At 50.9% G+C, this 19,108-nt stretch overlaps 1 protein-coding gene and 1 long non-coding RNA gene across 13 annotated transcripts in view; both read left to right on the top strand.

The window, feature by feature from the left end:
- Nucleotides 1–4: 4 nt before the first annotated feature.
- On the top strand, nucleotides 5–9,050 carry DYRK1B (dual specificity tyrosine phosphorylation regulated kinase 1B). Of its 12 annotated transcripts, none has more exons than XM_080645592.1 (11): nucleotides 26–165; nucleotides 2,177–2,340; nucleotides 3,815–3,934; nucleotides 4,034–4,222; nucleotides 4,623–4,770; nucleotides 5,737–6,023; nucleotides 6,755–6,901; nucleotides 6,983–7,123; nucleotides 7,537–7,732; nucleotides 8,113–8,219; nucleotides 8,313–9,050. In XM_080645592.1, exons 2-11 carry the CDS (start codon nucleotides 2,278–2,280, stop codon nucleotides 8,682–8,684), a joined length of 1,770 nt encoding a protein of 589 aa, XP_080501718.1. In that variant the 5' UTR covers nucleotides 26–165; nucleotides 2,177–2,277; the 3' UTR covers nucleotides 8,685–9,050. The 12 variants fall into 12 exon arrangements, with proteins under 12 accessions (XP_080501710.1, XP_080501718.1, XP_080501715.1 ...); XM_080645589.1 differs by having other exon boundaries at nucleotides 7,417–7,732; XM_080645588.1 differs by having other exon boundaries at nucleotides 3,812–3,934; nucleotides 7,417–7,732.
- Nucleotides 9,051–9,866: 816 nt separating this feature from the next.
- The window catches only part of LOC308236198, a 27,286-nt gene continuing 18,044 nt past the window's right edge, over nucleotides 9,867–19,108 (top strand). Inside the window, exons 1-2 of the long non-coding RNA XR_013959247.1 lie at nucleotides 9,867–9,961; nucleotides 15,116–15,224. This is a non-coding gene — a long non-coding RNA (uncharacterized lncRNA). The remainder of the gene's footprint in view (nucleotides 9,962–15,115; nucleotides 15,225–19,108) is intronic.

Below are 19,108 nucleotides of genomic sequence, written 5' to 3'. Positions count from 1 at the left end.
GCCTGTGGGGAGGGGGGGCCGGTTTGTTGTGGTTGCCATTTTGCTGGTTGCATTACTGGGTAATCAGGGCCCTGCTTCGCTGCGTCCACCGGATATCTTCAGCCAGTGGGCAGGCCTGAGCTCGGGCTTCCCGAGCAGTTTGAGTCCCCTTGCCTGCGTTCTCAGGTAACGAAGTGGCTACAGATGGGGCGCGGCTCGCGCTCCGCCCTCCCCCTGTCGCCGGGAGACTTAGGAGGCGCAGGGAGGAGAGGAGTGGGGCGGCGGGCAGGTGCAGGCCATGCCTAATTATTCATAGTTGGATTCCTGGAAGGGCATAGCCCGAGAGAGTTGTCCTGGGAAGGGGTACCGGGGTCCCGCTCCCGCCCTTTGTTTGGGCTCGGCTCTGCCCGCTGCATCATTGTCGCCTAGCAACAACCGCCCCGAGCTGTGATTGGTTGAGCTCTTGGGCCCAGCGACCAATGGCACGGTTGTTGCCATGGCAGGTGTGGACTGCCAAGTTCAGGCCTGCCCGCTGGCCCTGGCGGCCCTCCAAAATGGGAGGCCAACCTGTGTCCCTGGGGGCCGGTGGCTGCGTGGGGCGGGGCCGGCGGGTCGAGGGTTAACCCGCCCCTCCCCTCCCCCGTCCACCTGCCTTTCCCTTCCCTGTGTGCCCCGGGTTGACCCTCGTCCCTGTCCCCTCCTCTTCCCCCCTCCCCCCTCCCCTCCCGTAGCGGCTGCTGTTGTCACCCACCCGGCCTCCTGTCCCGCTTGCCCTCCCCGCCGACGGGCTTGCCGGGGCCCGCCGGCCCGGGACAGGCGGCTGTCTCCTCACCACCGCCACCGCCGCCATGCTGGCTGCTCGCCCACCCCACTGGGGGCCCCACCGCGCCCCAGCCTCCCGTGGGCCCCGCACCAGCCCTGACCCGGGTAGGGGGTGGTGGCTGGGAGAGACGATCCTGGTGTGGGAGGGCCCCCAGGAAAGAGTTTGGTGTGCGGGGGGGGGGGGGGGGTGGGAGAGGTAGGGGGGGAGCTCCAAGAGAGGAGAGGTCGTGGGGTGGCAAGGCTTGGCATAGGAGAAAGGGACTGATATGAGGGAAGGCCCGCAGGGAGAGGATTTTGTTGTGGCAGATAGGGAAGAATTCTGTGATATTTGGGGGATTTGGCTATGGGGCCTTCTAGGAATGAGCACAGTTGTGGATTGACCAGTGGACAGAAGAGTCCCTGGAGAAAGGGCCCTGGTAGGAATATTGGATTGGGAGGAGGTGGGTAGACTCCAGTGTAGGCAAGAGAAGGATGATCACTATAAATTGTGAGAAGAGACACATCCCCTTTGCTCCCATCAGGAGGAGTGGGCCTTGATTGGAAGGGGTACCTTGGCATAATATTGGGGAGTTGGGCTATGGTATGGAGAAACTAGCTGGAGGGGTGGTTATTGAGGTGGGAGAATATAATATAGGGAAGCGGTCTTGGCATAATATGGGGAGGGTCCCTGGGGAAGGGTGTGCCCTGGTGGACCAGAGGAGTAGGACTCTTGTTATATAGGAGTTTTCAGATAACTGTGATCAGGAGGTACCCAAAGACCCTGATGTGGTTTTAGAGGTCTACAGAGGACTTTGCTGTGGTTTGGTGGGGGCCTAGAGGACTCTAATGTGGTTTGGGGAATCCTAGACTTCTGGATTGGGGGATCTGCTGGGAAGGGTAGATCTTGAAACAGATGAACCTTGCTTTGATGAGATCCCAATATTCAGGGGAGAGTGCAGGAGGACAGGATCTTGTGTGAGGGCAGCCTGGGGAGGGTTACAAGTGGAAATGGGAAGAAAAGAGTGAACTCTACTCCCCATACTGTCTGTGATTTCTGTTTTCTTCCTTCCTCCAATTATTGGTGTCTTTCTGTCCTTTTCTTTCCTGGCCCATATTCCTGCCTGACTCCTGATCACTCTCTTTCACATGTGCCCCTGTTTGTGCTGTTTACCTCATTTATTTGGTAATCATTTGTTGAGGGGCTCTGCTATGCCTTTTTTCCCCTCCCCTTCACCACTTCTGTCTGTCCCCTCTTCATTCCCACCTGTTGCTCTGTTGCACTTTTCCTCCACCCTTGCCTTGCCTTGCCTTCTCTCTGATGTCCACCTCTTTCCTGCCTGGCATTATCCCACACATCCCCTTCCATATTGTTCCCCTGCCTCCCGCCTGCTCTCAGGTCTCAGCGGCGGTGGCAGCCGAGGTGCAGGATGCGAGAAGGCGCCCCCCGGCCGGGCTCCCGCTCCAGGCCTCGCTCCCCTGCGGCCCTCTGAGCCCACCATGGCCATCCCACCAGGCCATGGTCCCTTCTCTGGCTTCCCAGGGCCCCAGGAACACACACAGGTATGTTGTCAGCTGGCTCCTCGCCTGCCTGGGGTAGAGGGAGGCTGGGAATAGAAGGATCTTGGGGCCAAAGATAATGTGGTTGTCCAGGACAGTCTCTCAGGGTCATGAAGAGCCCCATGGAAGTTGAATATAATAGAAAAGTTGCTGGCAAAGTCAGGGTTTTGAGGGCCTGGATTAAAATAGGTAAAATTACTTAGGTTCTCCATGTTTCAGTATTCTATTCTGTAAATGGGGCCAATAATAATATTTACCTCACAGGGTTGTTGTGAGGATGAAACCAGTTAATGAAATACATGTAAAATGCTGAGGACAGTGCTTGGCACATAGTAAGCAGTAAATGTTCACTAAGAAAAAGTCCAGAGTGAAAGATCTGGAGGGGGTGTAAGGGGAGGAAAGTTGAGCCTGAAGGGTCTTGGAGCTAGCAGGGCCTAGGGTACAGGGTATAGATCTCCAGGGATAGAGACAGTTAAGGTTCTGAAATGTAGAGCTTGAATGGGAGGTCCAGGGTGCTGGATCCAGATCCAGTACTCTTGAAGTGAAATAACTGGACAAAGATGCTCAGATTGGGGCGGGGGGGGGGGGGGGTGGCGGGCGTGTGAGCATTGGAAAGGCTCTAAGGCAGTGGTCAACAAACTGCGGCTCTGTTGACTAATGAGTTTGCCGACCACTGCCTTAGGGAAAAACACTTAAAAAACATTTTAATAATGTACTAATGTCTTTAACCTGAAGTCAAAACTTCTGGGTAAAGGTAATGCCTTACAGCAGTGGTCGGCAAACTCATTAGTCAACAGAGTGGCAAACCGCGGCTCGCGAGCCTCATGTAGCTCGCGAGCCGCAGTTTGCCGACAACTGCTCTAAGGGATAAGGGTAAAGCAAGATGGGAACCCTTAAGATGGGATACCCAGATGGATGGTCTCAGGCGAAGGGTTGGGTCGGGCAGAGCCTAAGTTTTTTGTATGATCTCTCCCACTGAGGTTCAGAAATGAACACTCAGCCATCTTTAACAATTACCCACTATAGCCCTAGGTGGTTTGGCTCAGTGGATAGAGCGTCAGCCTTCGGCCTGAAGGGTCCCCAGTTCGATTCTGGTTAAAGGCACATGCCTGGGTTGCAGGCTTGATCCCCACTTGGGGGCAGGCAGGAGGCAGCCAATCAATGATTCTCTCTCATCATTGGTGTTTCTATCTCTCTCCCCCTCTCCTTTCCTCTCTGAAATCAATAAAAATATTTTTTAAAAATAATTATTATTATTATCCACTACATGCCAGGCCTTGCTCCAGGCACTGAAGATATACAGCAAGAATAAGACATAGCCTCTGCCCTTGGTGACTTTCTCTGCTAGTGGGGTTGTCAGACAGTGACCAAATAAATAGGCACGCAGTAGTGATGAGCCAGCCACCCATTAGTTCTCCCCCTTGAGGTTGGAGGTAAAGGTCTGTCCTTAGTGCCCACCTCTCACCCCGCCCAGCAGGTATTGCCTAATGTGCGGCTCTTGCCGAGGAGGCTTCCTCTGGCCTTCCGGGATGTGACCACAGCCCCATTGCGCAAGCTCTCCGTGGACCTCATCAAGACCTACAAGCACATCAATGAGGTAGGCAGGGGGTGGGGGACCCGGCTGGGTGCTGAGGGGTCCTGGCTGCTGGCACAGGTCACTCACCAGTCCTCATCTCCTGGCTGGCCGGCTGGGCAGGTCTACTATGCAAAGAAGAAGCGGCGGGCCCAGCAGGCTCCTCCTCAGGACTCAAGCACCAAGAAGGAGAAGAAGGTCCTGAACCACGGTTATGACGATGACAACCATGACTACATAGTGCGCAGTGGCGAGCGCTGGCTGGAGCGTTATGAGATTGACTCCCTCATTGGCAAAGGCTCCTTTGGCCAGGTGCGGGATGCCCCTACCCACCCAGATCCAGAGATTGGGGGATATGGGCACCCACTGATATTGATTCACACAGTCAGTGGTTCAGTGGCTTCAAGTTCTGTGCTGGGCCATTCAACTCAGCCCAGTCACTTGGTTTTCCCTGTGCCTGTTTCATTTTCTTTAAAAAAAAAAAAAAACTGCAATTAACAGGACTCTGCACATGAGGTTGTTGTATTATTTCATGTCCAGTGTTCATACTAGTGCCTGACTGTGGTGAGCACTCAATTTTGAATTTCTGTTAGTAATATTGATAATGATATTGGTGAACCTCCTTAAGCTGGAGGCAAAACAGTGGTACCTGGCGCTGTCTCCTCCCTCATCTCCTATTTCCCTCACTTTGTGACATACCCTGCCCCTGCAGGTGGTGAAAGCCTATGATCATCAGACCCAGGAACTGGTGGCCATCAAGATCATCAAGAACAAAAAGGCCTTCCTGAACCAGGCCCAGATTGAGCTGCGGCTGCTGGAGCTGATGAACCAGCATGACACCGAGATGAAGTACTACATAGGTGAGCCCTGAGGCAACACGAGTTGCTTAAGGACAGGTCACCCCTGCTATAGGATGGGGTTGGTGTCCTCAGGACAGGGTTTGGTCTGTAATTCCATGACATTGGTGACTCTTCTGCCACTTTTTATGATTTTTGTCCTATTCACAAGATAATGCTGGTCAGAGTTTCTTAGGTGCTTAGGGTCATGCTCTGTTGTAAACACTTTACATAAATAAGCTCTTGTCTGCCTCACCACAGTGCCATGGAAGGGGCATCATTGCCCACAGCCTAGAAATGAAGAAACAAGGCATTCAGGTGCTATTACTGCATAAGGTCACAGAGTGTGTACTCAGTAGAGCTGTAATTTGACCAGGCAGTAGACTCCCAGAGCCTTTACTTTTAACATCTATGCCAGCCTTTTCCCTCTTGTTTATACTGGTTCCTCTTAGAAAAAGCAAGAGGACTTAAAGAGTATGTTTCTTTAAATATAAATCCTCACAGTAAATGGAAAATGAGTAACCTCTGCCACATACAAAAAAGAACTGAGACTAAAATAATGTTATAAAATTAAATGAGGCAGTATAGAATCGTATTAAAGACACCATTGGTGAGCCTCCTTAGCTGGAGGAAAACTGTGGTGCTTGGCCTGTCTCCCTCTTCATCAGTCCCTGTACAGACCTGTCAGTACCAAATAGAAACTTTCTCTTTGGTTTAATCTGACAGTTTGACAAGAGACTTGGGAAGAATTCACTTTTCTTAAGAAAATCAGTCTTTTTCTTGGTATGATCCAAGTTATAGACCATATGAAAATACCGGACTAGCAGCTGGTACCTGTGGGCACACCACACTTTGGCCAGTGCTCAAGAAGCAGAGACACATATCTGCTCCAGCCCTCTCCTTGATTCCTGCGTACCCCAGGCCACCACTGGCCTTCTCTGAGCCTCAGTTTTTTTTCCCCACCCACTTATTTGGTCCCCTTCCCGGCAGTGCACCTGAAGCGGCACTTCATGTTCCGGAACCACCTGTGCCTGGTGTTCGAACTGCTTTCCTACAACCTGTATGACCTCCTGCGCAACACGCATTTCCGGGGTGTCTCACTGAACCTGACGCGGAAGTTGGCACAGCAGCTCTGCACAGCGCTTCTCTTCCTGGCCACGCCCGAGCTTAGCATCATTCACTGCGACCTCAAGCCTGAAAACATCCTGCTCTGCAACCCCAAGCGCAGTGCCATCAAGATCGTGGACTTTGGCAGTTCCTGCCAGCTTGGACAGCGGGTAGGGCCTGGCCCCGCCCTAGGGGTGGGACTAGTGGTGTGGGTATGGGTGTGGCTGGGACCGGGCGGGGCCAGCTGGTGGCCAGAGATGAAGGGGCCTAGCGAGGTAGGCTGGATGGGGTAGTGAAGTAGCTGATGCCTAAGGGATAGTGCTTAGGATAGGTATGAAGGGTGGGGCCAGTGTGTGATAAAGGGCCAGTGTAGGTAAAGAAGAGGCCACAGGTTATATATACTGCCCAGTCAGAAAAGGAAGAGTGAAGGCTGGGGGTGGGGCCAGTTTTGAGGCTGCCAGATGAGGGTAGGGGAAATTGGGTTGGCTTTGAGCCTAGTTGGCACTTAGCTAAGTATTGTTTACCCAGTCTTCTTAAAGCTGTGATGGAAGGTTGGGGAAGGTGCTTCAGCTATGCAACTTCCTGTAAGCAGTCATTTGAATTCATGATGGTGATGGCATGAAAAGGGTCTGGATTGGGGTGGTAGGAAGGGCCTAGGTTTGCAGACTGCCAAACTCTGACTAAGAGGGGCCCAGAGTCAGGCCTACAGATGGAGATCAGGAACAGACTAGGCCAGCAGACTTTTGAGGCTGATGAGTAAAGTGGAGGTAGTGGCTCCTGTAAAGTTGGTGCTGATAACATCAGGGTTTGTAGCAACCACATCCCCAGTTTGAGGGCAGAAGGCTTGTTGTAGTTTTGGGGGTGCCAGTGGGGGTGACTATTGCCCTCTATCCTCCCTCAGATTTACCAGTACATCCAGAGCCGCTTCTACCGGTCACCCGAGGTGCTCCTGGGCACGCCCTATGACCTGGCCATTGACATGTGGTCCCTGGGCTGCATCCTGGTGGAGATGCACACTGGAGAACCCCTTTTTAGTGGCTCCAATGAGGTGTGATCCTGAGGAGGGGGTGTGTTGGAGGGGGTGTAGGCTGGGCTGGCCTGATGACCCTGACTGCCCACATGCTCACAGGTGGACCAAATGAATCGGATTGTGGAGGTGTTGGGCATCCCACCAGCCCCCATGCTAGACCAGGCACCCAAGGCTCGCAAGTACTTTGAACGGCTGCCTGGGGGTGGCTGGACCCTACGGAGGACAAAGGAACTCAGGAAGGTGCGGCCCCTGCCCTTTGCCGCTCCTCCTACCCTGGTGGCCCCTCACTCTCTCACACTTGGGGCTCCCTCTCTCCCTGCTCTCCCTCGTGTCTTTCCCTTCCTTTCTCTCCCCCTTGTCTGTCTTTTCCTTCCTCCCCAATCTACCCTCTCTCTCCTACCCACCCCACAACTCTTCTTAGCTTCTTTTTCCACTTTCTCTCTGGTGCCTCTGTTTCCCCGTGTGTGTCTCCCTGCCCCTCCTGCCCACTGACGGCCACTCTCTTGCCCCCCCTCCCACCCCCTCCCTGCCAGGATTACCAGGGCCCTGGGACACGGCGGCTGCAGGAGGTGCTGGGCGTGCAGACGGGCGGGCCCGGGGGCCGGCGGGCGGGGGAGCCGGGCCACAGCCCCGCCGACTACCTCCGCTTCCAGGACCTGGTGCTGCGCATGCTGGAGTATGAGCCCGCCGCCCGCATCAGCCCACTTGGGGCTCTGCAGCATGGCTTCTTTCGCCGCACGGCAGATGAGGCCACCAACACGGGCCCGGCAGGCAGCAGTGCCTCCACCTCGCCCGCCCCCCTCGACACCTGCCCCTCCTCCAGCACCGCCAGCTCCATCTCCAGCTCTGGTGGGTGCCCAGTGCCCAATAGGGTAGGACAGTTGTGGGGGAAGCTCTGGTTTGGCCTGAGCTTAGGGACCTTGTCATTGGGCCATTACCTAGAGCTTTGAAACTGCATGATCCTGAACTCCAAAGGTTAGGGCAGGAGAGCTCCAACTGGCCCTGACCTGATCTCTGAAACTGAGTTTGTGCTCAGACCTCTAATTGGTTCTGACTCCAACACCCAAAACTGAACCCTAATCTCAAAAGTGGGCCTGATTTTTTCACATTAACACAGAACCCAAAGCCCAAACCTGGGCCTGGGTCATGAATCAGACTCAGCCACCTGAAAACCCAGCCACCACCTCTCCTTACTTAAGGCCTCTTCTCTCCTCCCCTGGTACTTCCAGGAGGCTCCAGTGGCTCCTCCAATGACAACCGGACCTACCGCTACAGCAACCGATATTGTGGGGGCCCTGGGCCCTCCATCACTGACTGTGAGATGAACAGCCCCAAGGTATGGGGCTTTAGGGCCTTTGGAGGTGGGTGGTGGGGTATCTGGGACCCGGAACTTGGGCCTCCATCACCCACTGTTCCTTTGCTCCTTTAGGTCCCACTCTCCCAGCCGATACGCCCCTGGGCAGGCGGTGATGTGCCCCACAAGACACATCAAGCCCCTGCCTCTGCATCATCACTGCCAGGGGCTGGCACCCAGTTACCCCCCCAACCCCGATGCCTTGGCCGTCCTCCATCACCAACCTCACCACCACCTCCGGAGCTGATGGATGTGAGCCTGGTGGGCGGCCCTCCTGACTGCTCCCCACTCCATCCAGCGCCTGCCCCCCAGCACTCGGCTGCCTCAGCCCTCCGGACTCGGATGACAGGAGGTCGTCCACCCCTCCCACCCCCTGATGACCCTGCCACTCTGGGGCCTCGCTTGGGCCTTCGTGGTGTACCCCAGAGCACAGCAGCCAGCTCATGACCCTGCCCCTTCCCTGGGGCCCCTCCTGAAGCCATACCCCTCCCCCCATCTGGGGGCCCTGGGCTCCCATCCTCATCTCTCCCCTTGACTGGAATTGCTGCTACCCAGCTGGGGTGGGTGAGGCCTGCACTGATTGGGGCCTGGGGTAGGGGGTCAAGGAGAGGGGTTTAGGCGTGCCCCCACACTAAGGACTGGACCCTTGGCCCCCCCTCTCCCCTTGTTTTCTATTTATTGTACCAAAGACAGTGGTGGTCCAGTGGTTGGGAGACCCCCTTCATCCCAGGGCCCTAGGAAGGGGTGGGGGCAGGTAGGGGGAGATGGCATTGCTCCTCCTTGCTGTACCCCCCAGTAAAGAGCTTTCTCACATGCCCGCCTGAGCGTTTGCAGGGCCCTGGCTCCCTTCACCCAGCCCTCAGAGGCATGGTGCGGAATGTGTTTGGGGAGGGGGTGCTGGAAGAGCTTTGTCTTGTCGGTTATACCCATAGGGAAGTTATAGCTATTGGTACAGACATGGGGCTGCAGGAGGTCTGGGCCTAAGGAATCCTAGACAGAGATTCTGAATAGGATTATAGCCCACATTTGCCTTTTCCAAGGTAAATTGAGTCTCTGAAAGGGTAAAGGCCCACCTCTGACCTGTTTCTGAGAAACAAGTTTCTGTCTTAGTCAGCCAGGGTTTCCACAGAGTCTGTGCAGGAGTGGTTCCTTTTGCCAGGCAAGCATCCAGTAGGTGCTGAATACATGTAATAGAACTTATTAGTGCCATCTGGGGATTAACAGGCAGACAAAGGGTACAGACTTATCCCCCCGCCTCTGACGTCTGGTCTTACCCTTTGGTACAATTGCGGAGCCAGACGTTTTGAGATTTTCAGGCCAAAAAAATATCCCAGGGGTTCCAGGTAAGTGGGCCTGTTTCCTTGGCATTTTGGAAACTTTTGTCTCCCAAATGGCCAGTCAAGAACCTCCTGTTGCAAAGGGTATCGTCTTCCACCTCAGGGATGCGGGCACCTCCTGGGAAATGGAGCTCTACTTAGCATCAGCAGCGGTCCCACTTTTCGTTGGGAAACTACAAAGACCAGAGTTCTTTTCGCTCACGGGTTTAGGGGCGGGATGTCAGGCGGCCAATCAGCAGTCAGACAAACAGCCGGATGCTTGTCGCTAGCTCTAAAGGAAGAAGGAAAGGGCCGTGATTGGGTGTTTTTGGCCGTGCTCCGCGCAGGTGTTGATTTCTGTTGAGGCGTGCGGCAGGTGCCAGAAAGCTTACCGTGGAGAGCGTGAAGGTAAGACGTTCGTAGTTGGAGCAGGAGGTAGGCGCAGAGGCCTGAAGCGGCCCCATCACGTGGGACATCACCCAGCACGCGGGAAAGACCCCGTCAGTAAGGAGTGAGCAAGGGCTCCGTTACTTATTTGCGTGTATTCGCTAATGGTGGCAACGTTGAACGCAAGGGAACCCAGACGAAGCACGGGTAGGGAAACTTCTGAAGTGGAGAAACTGCCTGAGCTGAGACCTAATGATAGGGTTGGGGGGGCGGAGCGGTACTTGCGGTGCGGTGGAATGGCTTGCACAAAGGCAGCAATGAGAAACGGCCTGGTGATCTGGTTTTGGAGATCTTATTGAAAGTTCTGTATGAATTAGGTCGTGGAAGATTTTGTTGGCTATTTGGGGATTTCCTGAAGGCAATGAGGAGCCATGGGAGGATGTCTAGAAGGGAAGGCCCTATTTGCTGTCATCTGGCAGTAAATTGACGGGAGAGACTTGGGTCTGGGAGCCCAGGATGATGTCTGTGGCAGGATCCTAGGCAGGATCATCCGGGATGAACCAAGGAAAGGGTCTTGGTAGGGAGCGGAGGAAAAGTGTGGGTTGACAGGATGGATGTGTGGTTTACAGATTGTGGAGAGGGGCGGAAAAGGAATATCTCTAGCATGTAGGACAAGTGGCTGCATATTTTAGATGCTTAGTTAATTGTTTTTTGAGTGAATAGTCCTAGGAGGCCAATACTAGTATGATCTCCCTTTTGCTAATGAGGTTGCTGAAGGCAGGGAAAGTTAAGTAACTTGTCCAAGATCACATAGTTGGGAAGTAGAGGGCTCAGGATTTGTGTGTATGTCACCCATTGACTTAGCCAGGTGCAAGGTGAGCTTCTAGTCACTAGCAGGAGCCAAATCATGTGGATTCTGTAAGGAATTTGGGATGGATAAGCATGGAAACACATCTCAAATTTCTATTTCCAGCTCAGAACCTCTCCTGTGACTGCTGACTGCCTACATGATATCGCCTCTTGGATATCTAGAGATATCTTGAGAGTAATCTTGGCCAAATTGAACTCCTGGTTTTTCCCAAAAAATCTGTTCTTCCAAGGTTGTTCTCAGTAAATGTCACCTCCTTCCTTGTAGTTGCTCAGACCCAAAGCTTTGGAGTTGTTCTCGAGTCCCCTCTTTGTTTTATATTTCTTTTCACCTCCATTGCTGTCACCCTAGTCCTGTCCACTCTCATCATCTGCCTAGATCAGTGGTCAGCAAACTCATTAGTCAACAGAGCGGCAAACCGCGGCTTGCAAGCCGCAGTTTACCAACCACGGCCTAGATCATCATGGCAGCCTTCTCAATGGTTTTCCTGCTCCCCACAGTCTGTTCCTCACATGCACCCAGAGTGACACTGAACACCTGAGTCAGGTCACGTTCCTCTCCTGCTCAGTACCCTCCCGTGCCTCCATCTCACAGAAAGTAAATGCCAAAGTTTTCTCCATGACCTGCAAAGCCCTGCATGACCTGTCCATGTTACTGCTCTGACATCGTTTACTCATCCCTCCTTGCTCACTCTGCTACAGCCACACTGGCCTCAGAGCCTTTGTACTTGCTGTTTTGTTTATCTTTATTGTTGAGAGTATTACAGGTGTCACCCTTTCTCCCCATTGACCCTCTCCTCCCCAGGCCTTCACTGCACTATTGTCTGTGTCCATGGGGTTATGCCTGCCTATAATAATAAAAGCGTAATGTGCTAATTAGACCAGATGTCCTTCCGGACGACCTTCCAGATAAAGCCAGGACTGTGAGGGAAGCTCGGGTCCTGGGTGCCAGAGGGAAGCTGGTGCCAGCAGCTGGGGGAAGGAAGGCCTACTCTGGCACAAATTTTGTGCATTGGGCCCCTAGTTCATTCTTTTCCCATCATACCCTCCCCCCTTCCCTCTGAGAATCGTTAGTCTGTTGCAAGCTTCCATGTCTCTGGATCTGTTTTGTTTGTCAATTTCATTTGTTCATTAGATTCCACAGGTAAGTGAGATCCTGGCTTATTTTGCTTAGCATAATACTCTCCAGGTCCCTCCATGTTGTCTCAAAGGGTGTGAGATCCTTCGTTTTCACATCTGCATAGTATTCCATGGTATAAATGTACCACCTGTTCTCTTTACCTGGGACACTTTCCCAGATAGTGAAGGCTCACCTTCACCTCCTTTAGGTCTTTACTCAGATGTCTCCTTCTCCTTGAGATCTTCCTGTCCACCCTTCTAGAATTGTACCACTAACATTTGTATGTTAACTTTCCTTAGCATTAATCATATCACTCTAACACATATAATTTCTTACTAGAGGCCCAGTGCACAAAATTCGTGCACTCGGGGGTGGGGGGGGCGAGGAGCTCAGCCTGGTCTGCGCCCTCTTGCAGTCTGGGAGCCGTCAGTCGGATATCCTTAGCACTGCTGCAAAGGCAGGAGAGGCTCCCGCCACCACCGCTGCACTTGCCAGCCATGAGCCTGGCTCAGGGCTTCTGGCTGAGCAGTACTCCCCCTGTGGGAGCACACTGACCACCAGGGGGAAGCTCCTGAGTTAAGCATCTGCCTCCTGGTAGTCAGTGCACATCATAGCGAGCAGTTGAGTGGCATTAGCATATTATTCCTTGATTGGTTGAACAGCCGACTGGATAACAGGACACTTAGCATATTAGGCTTTTATTATATAGGATTGTCTGTCCCCCCCTCCCCTATCCCCACCAGATCATATACTTCATGAGGGCAGGAGCTTTTGTCTATTTCATGCTTTATCTCCAACACTTATAAGAGCCCTTGACATATAGTAGGGATTTAATAATTCTTTATTGAATGAACTAGGGGCCCGGTGCACGAATTCGTGCACAGGTGAGGTCCAGCCGGCCCGCCCCAATGGGGACCCATTGGGGGTGGGGCCGGCCAGAGGGAGGGGCTGTGGATGTTTGGCTGTCCGGCCCTGGCCCCAATCGGGGTGTTGGTGGCCAATCAGGGGTGGGGCTGGCGGGGGGAGGGGCCGCAGGAGGGCTCCAGGGTGTGTCAAGCACATCTCACTCAGTCCAGGTCGGCCAGACCCCAGCAACAAGCTAATCTACCGGTTGAAGCATCTGCCCCCTGGTGGTCAGTGTATGTCATAGCAAGCAGTTGAGCATCCTTAGCATATCATTAGCATATTACGCTTTGATTGTTTGAATGGATGACTGGACATTTAGCATATTAGGCTTTTATTATATAGGATGGATGGGTGGATGATTTCAGAGCTCAGATCCTGATCCCAGCATCCTAGAGACTCTGTCAGTTCCCTTACCACAGAACTTTAAGGAGCCGCCTTAAAATTTTTCTGAGGTCTCAGGCATTCAACCAATGTTTTCATCTTGCCTCAGCTTTGTGCTCAGCATTGGAAAGACAGCAGAGAAAAAAATAGTTTCCCTGCCCCCAAAGAGCTCACGGTCTTGGGTGGGGGGTTCAACTCATCAACTAGTCACACAATATGAAATTACAGAGAAAGGTAGAAAGTGCTATAAGAGCACTTGACAGGAAATCTAATCTGGACTCTAGAAGTGAGGTTTGAGGTGATCTGAAGGAGTAGGCATTAACTCCCATTAAATCTGGGGTGAGTGTGTGTGTGTGTGTGTGTGTGTGTGTGTGTGTGTGTGTATAACATGGTTGGAACCTAAAAGCTGACAGGGAGCAAGAGATCAGACCACGTAGATCCTGTAAGGAGTGTGTGTCCTTACCCCATGTGTAGTGGGAAGCTGTAAAAGAATTTTATTTTTTTTAATTTTTAACTAATTTTTGGAGAGAGAAGGGAGAGGGAGTGTAAGAGAGAAACTTCCATGTAAGAGTAAGACATCGATCAGCTGCCTCCTGCATGCCCCCTATTGGGGATCAAGCCCGCAACTGTGGCATGTGCCCTGATCCAGAATCAAATGGCAACCTTCAGTACATAGGATGATGCCCAACCAACTGAGCCACACTGACCAGGGCATTAATTTTAAATAGTGGAAAGAGGCACGGTCAGTTGTATATGTTAACAGATCCCTTAGGCTGTTGTGTGGGGAATTGACCATAGGGGATTACAGATTGAAGTAGAGGCCAGTGATGAGGCTGTTACTATGAGATTAAAATAGCTGCTGCTAATGAAGGCCACCCATTCTTTGATGTTTTTTTCCATTAGAAGGTGAAGTCTCCTCCTCCTCTAATCCGGTCTGACCTGTGACTTGTTTTACCAATAGAATGTAGTGAAAGTGATGCAGTTGGGGAGGCCTGGGCCTTTAAGAGGCCTGGCAGCTTGTGCTTTTGCTCTCTTGGAGCCCTGGGCTTCTGTATAAAGAAATCCAGCTACGCTGCTAGAGAGAAATGTGGAAAGAGGCCCAGCCAGCCCCTAGCTGTTCCCCTGTTTTAGCTGATGTACTAGACATGAGTGATGCCATCTAGCCCAGCTCCCAGCGGACATGTGGAGTAGGGATGAGCCATCCTGACTTGAATTTTATTCTCAGTGAGATAGGAATAAATCAGAGCATTTAGAGCTGAAGAATGATGTGATACTAATAGGATTCCTCTAGTTGCCATGTGGACACAAGGATAGAAGTGCACTCCAGTGAGGAGGCTACTGCACTAAATCCAGCCAGAGATAGTGGTGGCTTAGCTTGAGTAGTAGTAGTGGAGGTGGGAGGTATGGTCGGATTTTGGATATGATTTGAAGGATGAGTAGGCAGGATTTGGGGTATAGGTGTGGGGTGAAAAAGAGGAATCAACAACCAAGGGTTTTAGCCTTAGCAGAGGAAGGAGGGAATGCCAGTAACTATAAGAGGAAGACTAAGAGAGGCTGTGGATGTGGATATAGTAAGCATCCCAGTGGACTTGCTGAGCAAGCAGTGGAATCTAGGAATCTGGTATTCAGGGGTGAAATCTGGACTGGAGATGTAATTTGTGTAGTCATTGGCATTTTTGTGGTATGAAGGCCCAAATGAGGTCACTAAGGTAGGGAGTATAGATGGAAACAAGGTCTGGGAGTTAGGGCAGGGAGGTCCATGAGGAGGTTGCTGCCATAATCTAAGTGAGAGATGATGGTGGCCTGGACGAGGGCAGGGACAGTAGTGAACAGTCATCTGGATACATTTGTTGTTGTTCTTGTTAATCCTCACTCGAGGACATTTTTTCATTGATTTTTAGAGAGTGGGAAAGACAGAGAAAAACATCCATGTGAGAGAAATACATCAACTGGTTGCCTCCTGCATGAGCCCCGACCAAGACCTGAGCCAGAGAGGAGCCTGCAATCAAGGTACGTTTGATCCTTGACCAGGATCAAACCCGGGGCCCTTTGGTCCGCAGGCCAGTGCTCTGTCCACTGAGCCAAACCAGCTAGGCTGGATACATTTTGAAAACAGAACTGACAGTGGATTGGTTGTGGGTGATGATGGAAAGAAATAGACAAGGGCCTCGTGAGAACGGGATAGAATCAGAACATGGGGCAGTGACTCTTCTTTCCTCCTGGTCCTGGCACTGTGGTCTCGCCTCTCTGCATCTGCTGCTTCCTCTGTTTGCAGGCAGCTGGGCTGGCCCTGGGTCACTCTTGCCCTGACTCCATGTGACATTCCAGTGCAGTGCCCACAGCTCCTCTGTCCCCATTCCAAATTCCCCGGACAAGAATCAGATTGCTGGGGTTGGCTCTCAAGCTCTGCTCAACCTGCTATAGCTGGGGGGTGAGGGGTTTATGCAAGGGTGTCTGTCTGCTGGGAAGGGCTGTGGACTGGGCACCTCAAATAGTCACCAAGTGTTTCTGACAGCTGGTGTATTGGGGGCAGGAGTGTGTGTGTGGATGTTTTGGTAAGTGGGTAGGTGAGACATTATTTATGTAGCCTCAGATGAGTGAATGGGGTAGGAGAGATGAGGAAGTTGGGCTCTGGCAGGCTCTGAGCCCAGAAGGGTTAGGGTTACGTTAGGAGAAGTGATGGGGATCCAACATAGCTTCTGCCTGCCATAGTAGTCAGGAAGACAGACACTCTTCACTCCTCACTTGAGAGAGACACAGCAATGACTGAGACAGCCTCCACCCTGCCCTCTGAGAGCACCCATTAAGTGGGGGAGACACCCCCTCACCAGACGGGGATCAGGGAGGGCCAGGATAGCAGGAGTTACAGGGTGCTGTTGGAACCAGAGGAAGTACTTGATCTAGTCTAAGGTATCAGGAAGGACTTCCTGGAGTAGAGAACACATGAGGTGAGATTTGAAGAGTCAGATGAAGGGAGTTTGGGTCTCTGCAGGTGATGACTTTTAACCAAGTCAGTAAATACTTAAATAATTTTTTCATATTAAATAATTTTAGATTTACAGAAAAGTTGCAAAGAAAATACAAAAGATTTCCCATATACCCTGCAATACCCTGCACCCAACTTCCTCTAAAGTTAACATCTTGTTCAAAATAGGAAATTAATGTTGATTAGTATTCTAACTAAACTCCAGACTTTATTCATATCCTACCTGTTTTCCACTAATGTTCTTTTTCTGTCCCAGGATCCAATCCAGGACACCATGTTGCATTTATTCGCCATGTCTCCTTGGTCTCATCCAGTTTGTGACAGTTTCTCGGTCTTTCCTTGGTTTTCATAACCTTGACAGTTTTGAGGTGTACTGCCCCTCAGTCTGGGTTTCTATAATATTTTTCTCATGGTTAGAGTGGGATTATAGGTTTGGGGAAGAATGCCATTCAACTGATATTTACCTAGATCACTACTTTAAGGTGGTGTCTATCAGGTTTCTTAACTATAATGTTATGGTTTTCCCTTTTCTTACTCTGTTGGTTAGAAGCAAGTAACGAAATCCAGCCCACACTCAAAAGGAGGAGAATAAAGCTCCAGTTCTAGTAGGGAAAAATATAAAAGAATTTTTCATAATAAATATGGGAAGATACTTTGAGACTGTGCAAATGTCCTAATTCTCCTCAAAGTTCCACCCACAGTTTTTAGCATTCATCATGGATCTTGCCTGAGACAATTATTACTGTGGTATTCTAGTGTTCATTTTCTACTTCCCTAATTTCTTCTACATTTACTATTTAGAATTCTTCTGTAGGAAGGTTTGTCTCTTCTACTCCATTTATTTTATTTGTATAATCACTCATTTTTATCAGTATGGACTCATGGATATTTATTTTATTCTTTGTGTATAATCCAGTACTATCATAATTAATTTTTTCACTCCAATTATTTCCGTTTTGGCTATAGGGGCTCTTTCAGGTTGGTTCCTGTGTTCTTTATTTATTTTATTTTTTCTTGAGTACCTACCTCCTTACTCTCTGGCATTGTAAGATGATTCAGGCTTATCTTGCATTTTCCCTGCCCCAGCCCTGGAATCAGCCATTTCTCCAGGGAGCCCAGGTTCCTTTTATTGGAGAAAGGTATTAGAAACCAAGGTCTGGGCACTGAGTACGGTCATTGCTACTGGGGTGTCACTGTTTCTAGTCCCTCTTAGCTGACAGCAAGGAAATATACGTATGTGTACAAACCCAGGTATGCACACACATCAGTATTTCTGTGTGTATATGTATAGAGAGTTATAGCTATCTGTGTATAAAAATAAACATGAGCCAATACTGATTTTATATATATATATATATATATATATATATATATATATATATATATATATATATATGGTTAATCTTCACCTGAGGACATTTTTCTATTGCTTTTCAGAGAGAACGGAAGGGAGGGGGAGAGACAGAGAAATACTGGTGTGAGAGAGATACATCGATTGGTTGCCTTCCGCCTGTGCTCCAAACGGGGGATCAAGCCTGCAACCAAAGTACATGCCCTTGACTGGAAACAAACTCTGAACCCTTCAGTCCACTGAGCCAAACCGGCTAGGGCAATACTGATATTTCTGACTCTAATCCAGCCTAAAAGGTTCATTCTCACCTTCCCTCCTTGCTTTCTTTGTAACTTCTTTCTCTGACAATAAGAAACTTGGCTCAGTGGGCACTTTTTTAGGCTCACTTATTGACCATCTTGGCAAAAACTGGCAGTGTTAGCCATTCCCTTCTACAAAACACTCTCCCTTTGGTTTCTCTAACACTGCTTTCCCCTGATTTTCTTCCTATGTCTTGCTTCTTTACAAGAAGTTCCTGTTTTCACTGATCCCTTAAATGTGGGGGGAGCTCTTCTCAACTCCCACCCCTGAGCCATCTTAATCTCTTTTATGGTTGGTTTGCTGTCTCTGTGCTGGCGATGCCCACTCTGCCCTAAACCCCTGCATCTTCCCTGGGCCCCAGATGTGAGTGGCCTCATGAGGGCACCATTCCCTTTCCCCTTCAGCCTGAGTGATCTCTGGGTCCTTAACACGCACTATATCCCAAATTGCAACTCTCAGTCTCTATCTCAGGGGTTACCCCAGGCTCTCAGCACTGGGCTTCATCTTTGATGCCTCCTTCCCCATTACTCCCCTCCCCACCCCCCGCCACCGCAGGCCCTACCCATCAGCCTCCACAGATTGTCCACTAGGACTCCTGGATGCCTCCCATCTGACCCCTTCTTGCCGTCATGATCCCACCTTGGCCAAATCCTGTCCTCTCCCCCCTTGTTTCTGCCTGCCCTTCCTCCTTGGCCTCTGGCTTCCCATCTCTCCCTGTAACCCACCCCCACTTGGCAGTGAGAGGGATATTTGTGAAACACAAATCTAATCATGCCCTCCTGCTTCAATACGTTCCATGTTTCTCCAGTGTCCTTAGGATAAGGTCCTACCTCCTGGTACTGAAGGCTTGGTGTGATCTGGCCCCTGACCATCACCATCTCAGCCTGTCTCCCTGACTGCCTAAGCTCTAGACAAACTGAACTTCTTTGTTTTCTTGAACATAACCAATGTACTCACCTAGGTCTCTACATAGGTCTTCACCCAGCCCCAACAGTCTTCAGCTCAACCAGCCCTGCCCACCCACTTTCTTCCCACTCATGTTATTTTGAAATAGTCCCCAGACATTACCATCTGTAAGGATGATGAATACAGTGTAACCAATGGTTATTACTGAGTGTTGGAAGTTGGTGTGTGGGGTAGCTTTACTTGAAAACAATTTTTGCAATGAACATGTTTTTACTTATTGCTGACAGTATTACAGACATTCCCCTCAATGAACATGTTTTCATTGAATACTAATATAACACCAATAGCTGT

This window comes from Plecotus auritus, assembly GCF_963455305.1.
Source record: "Plecotus auritus genome assembly, chromosome: 10".
NCBI classification, from domain to species: Eukaryota; Metazoa; Chordata; class Mammalia; order Chiroptera; family Vespertilionidae; genus Plecotus; species Plecotus auritus.
This window is presented reverse-complemented; position numbering and strand designations above follow the sequence as displayed.

Excerpts from the sequence above, each read along its gene's own strand:
- DYRK1B (XM_080645581.1), top strand. The coding sequence starts at position 828 with ATGCTGGCTGCTCGCCCACCCCACTGGGGGCCCCACCGCGCCCCAGCC. Across the intron at positions 4,223-4,622 it reads GCAAAGGCTCCTTTGGCCAG|GTGGTGAAAGCCTATGATCA; the intron begins GTGCGGGATGCC and ends CTGCCCCTGCAG. Across the intron at positions 4,771-5,736 it reads CGAGATGAAGTACTACATAG|TGCACCTGAAGCGGCACTTC; the intron begins GTGAGCCCTGAG and ends CCTTCCCGGCAG.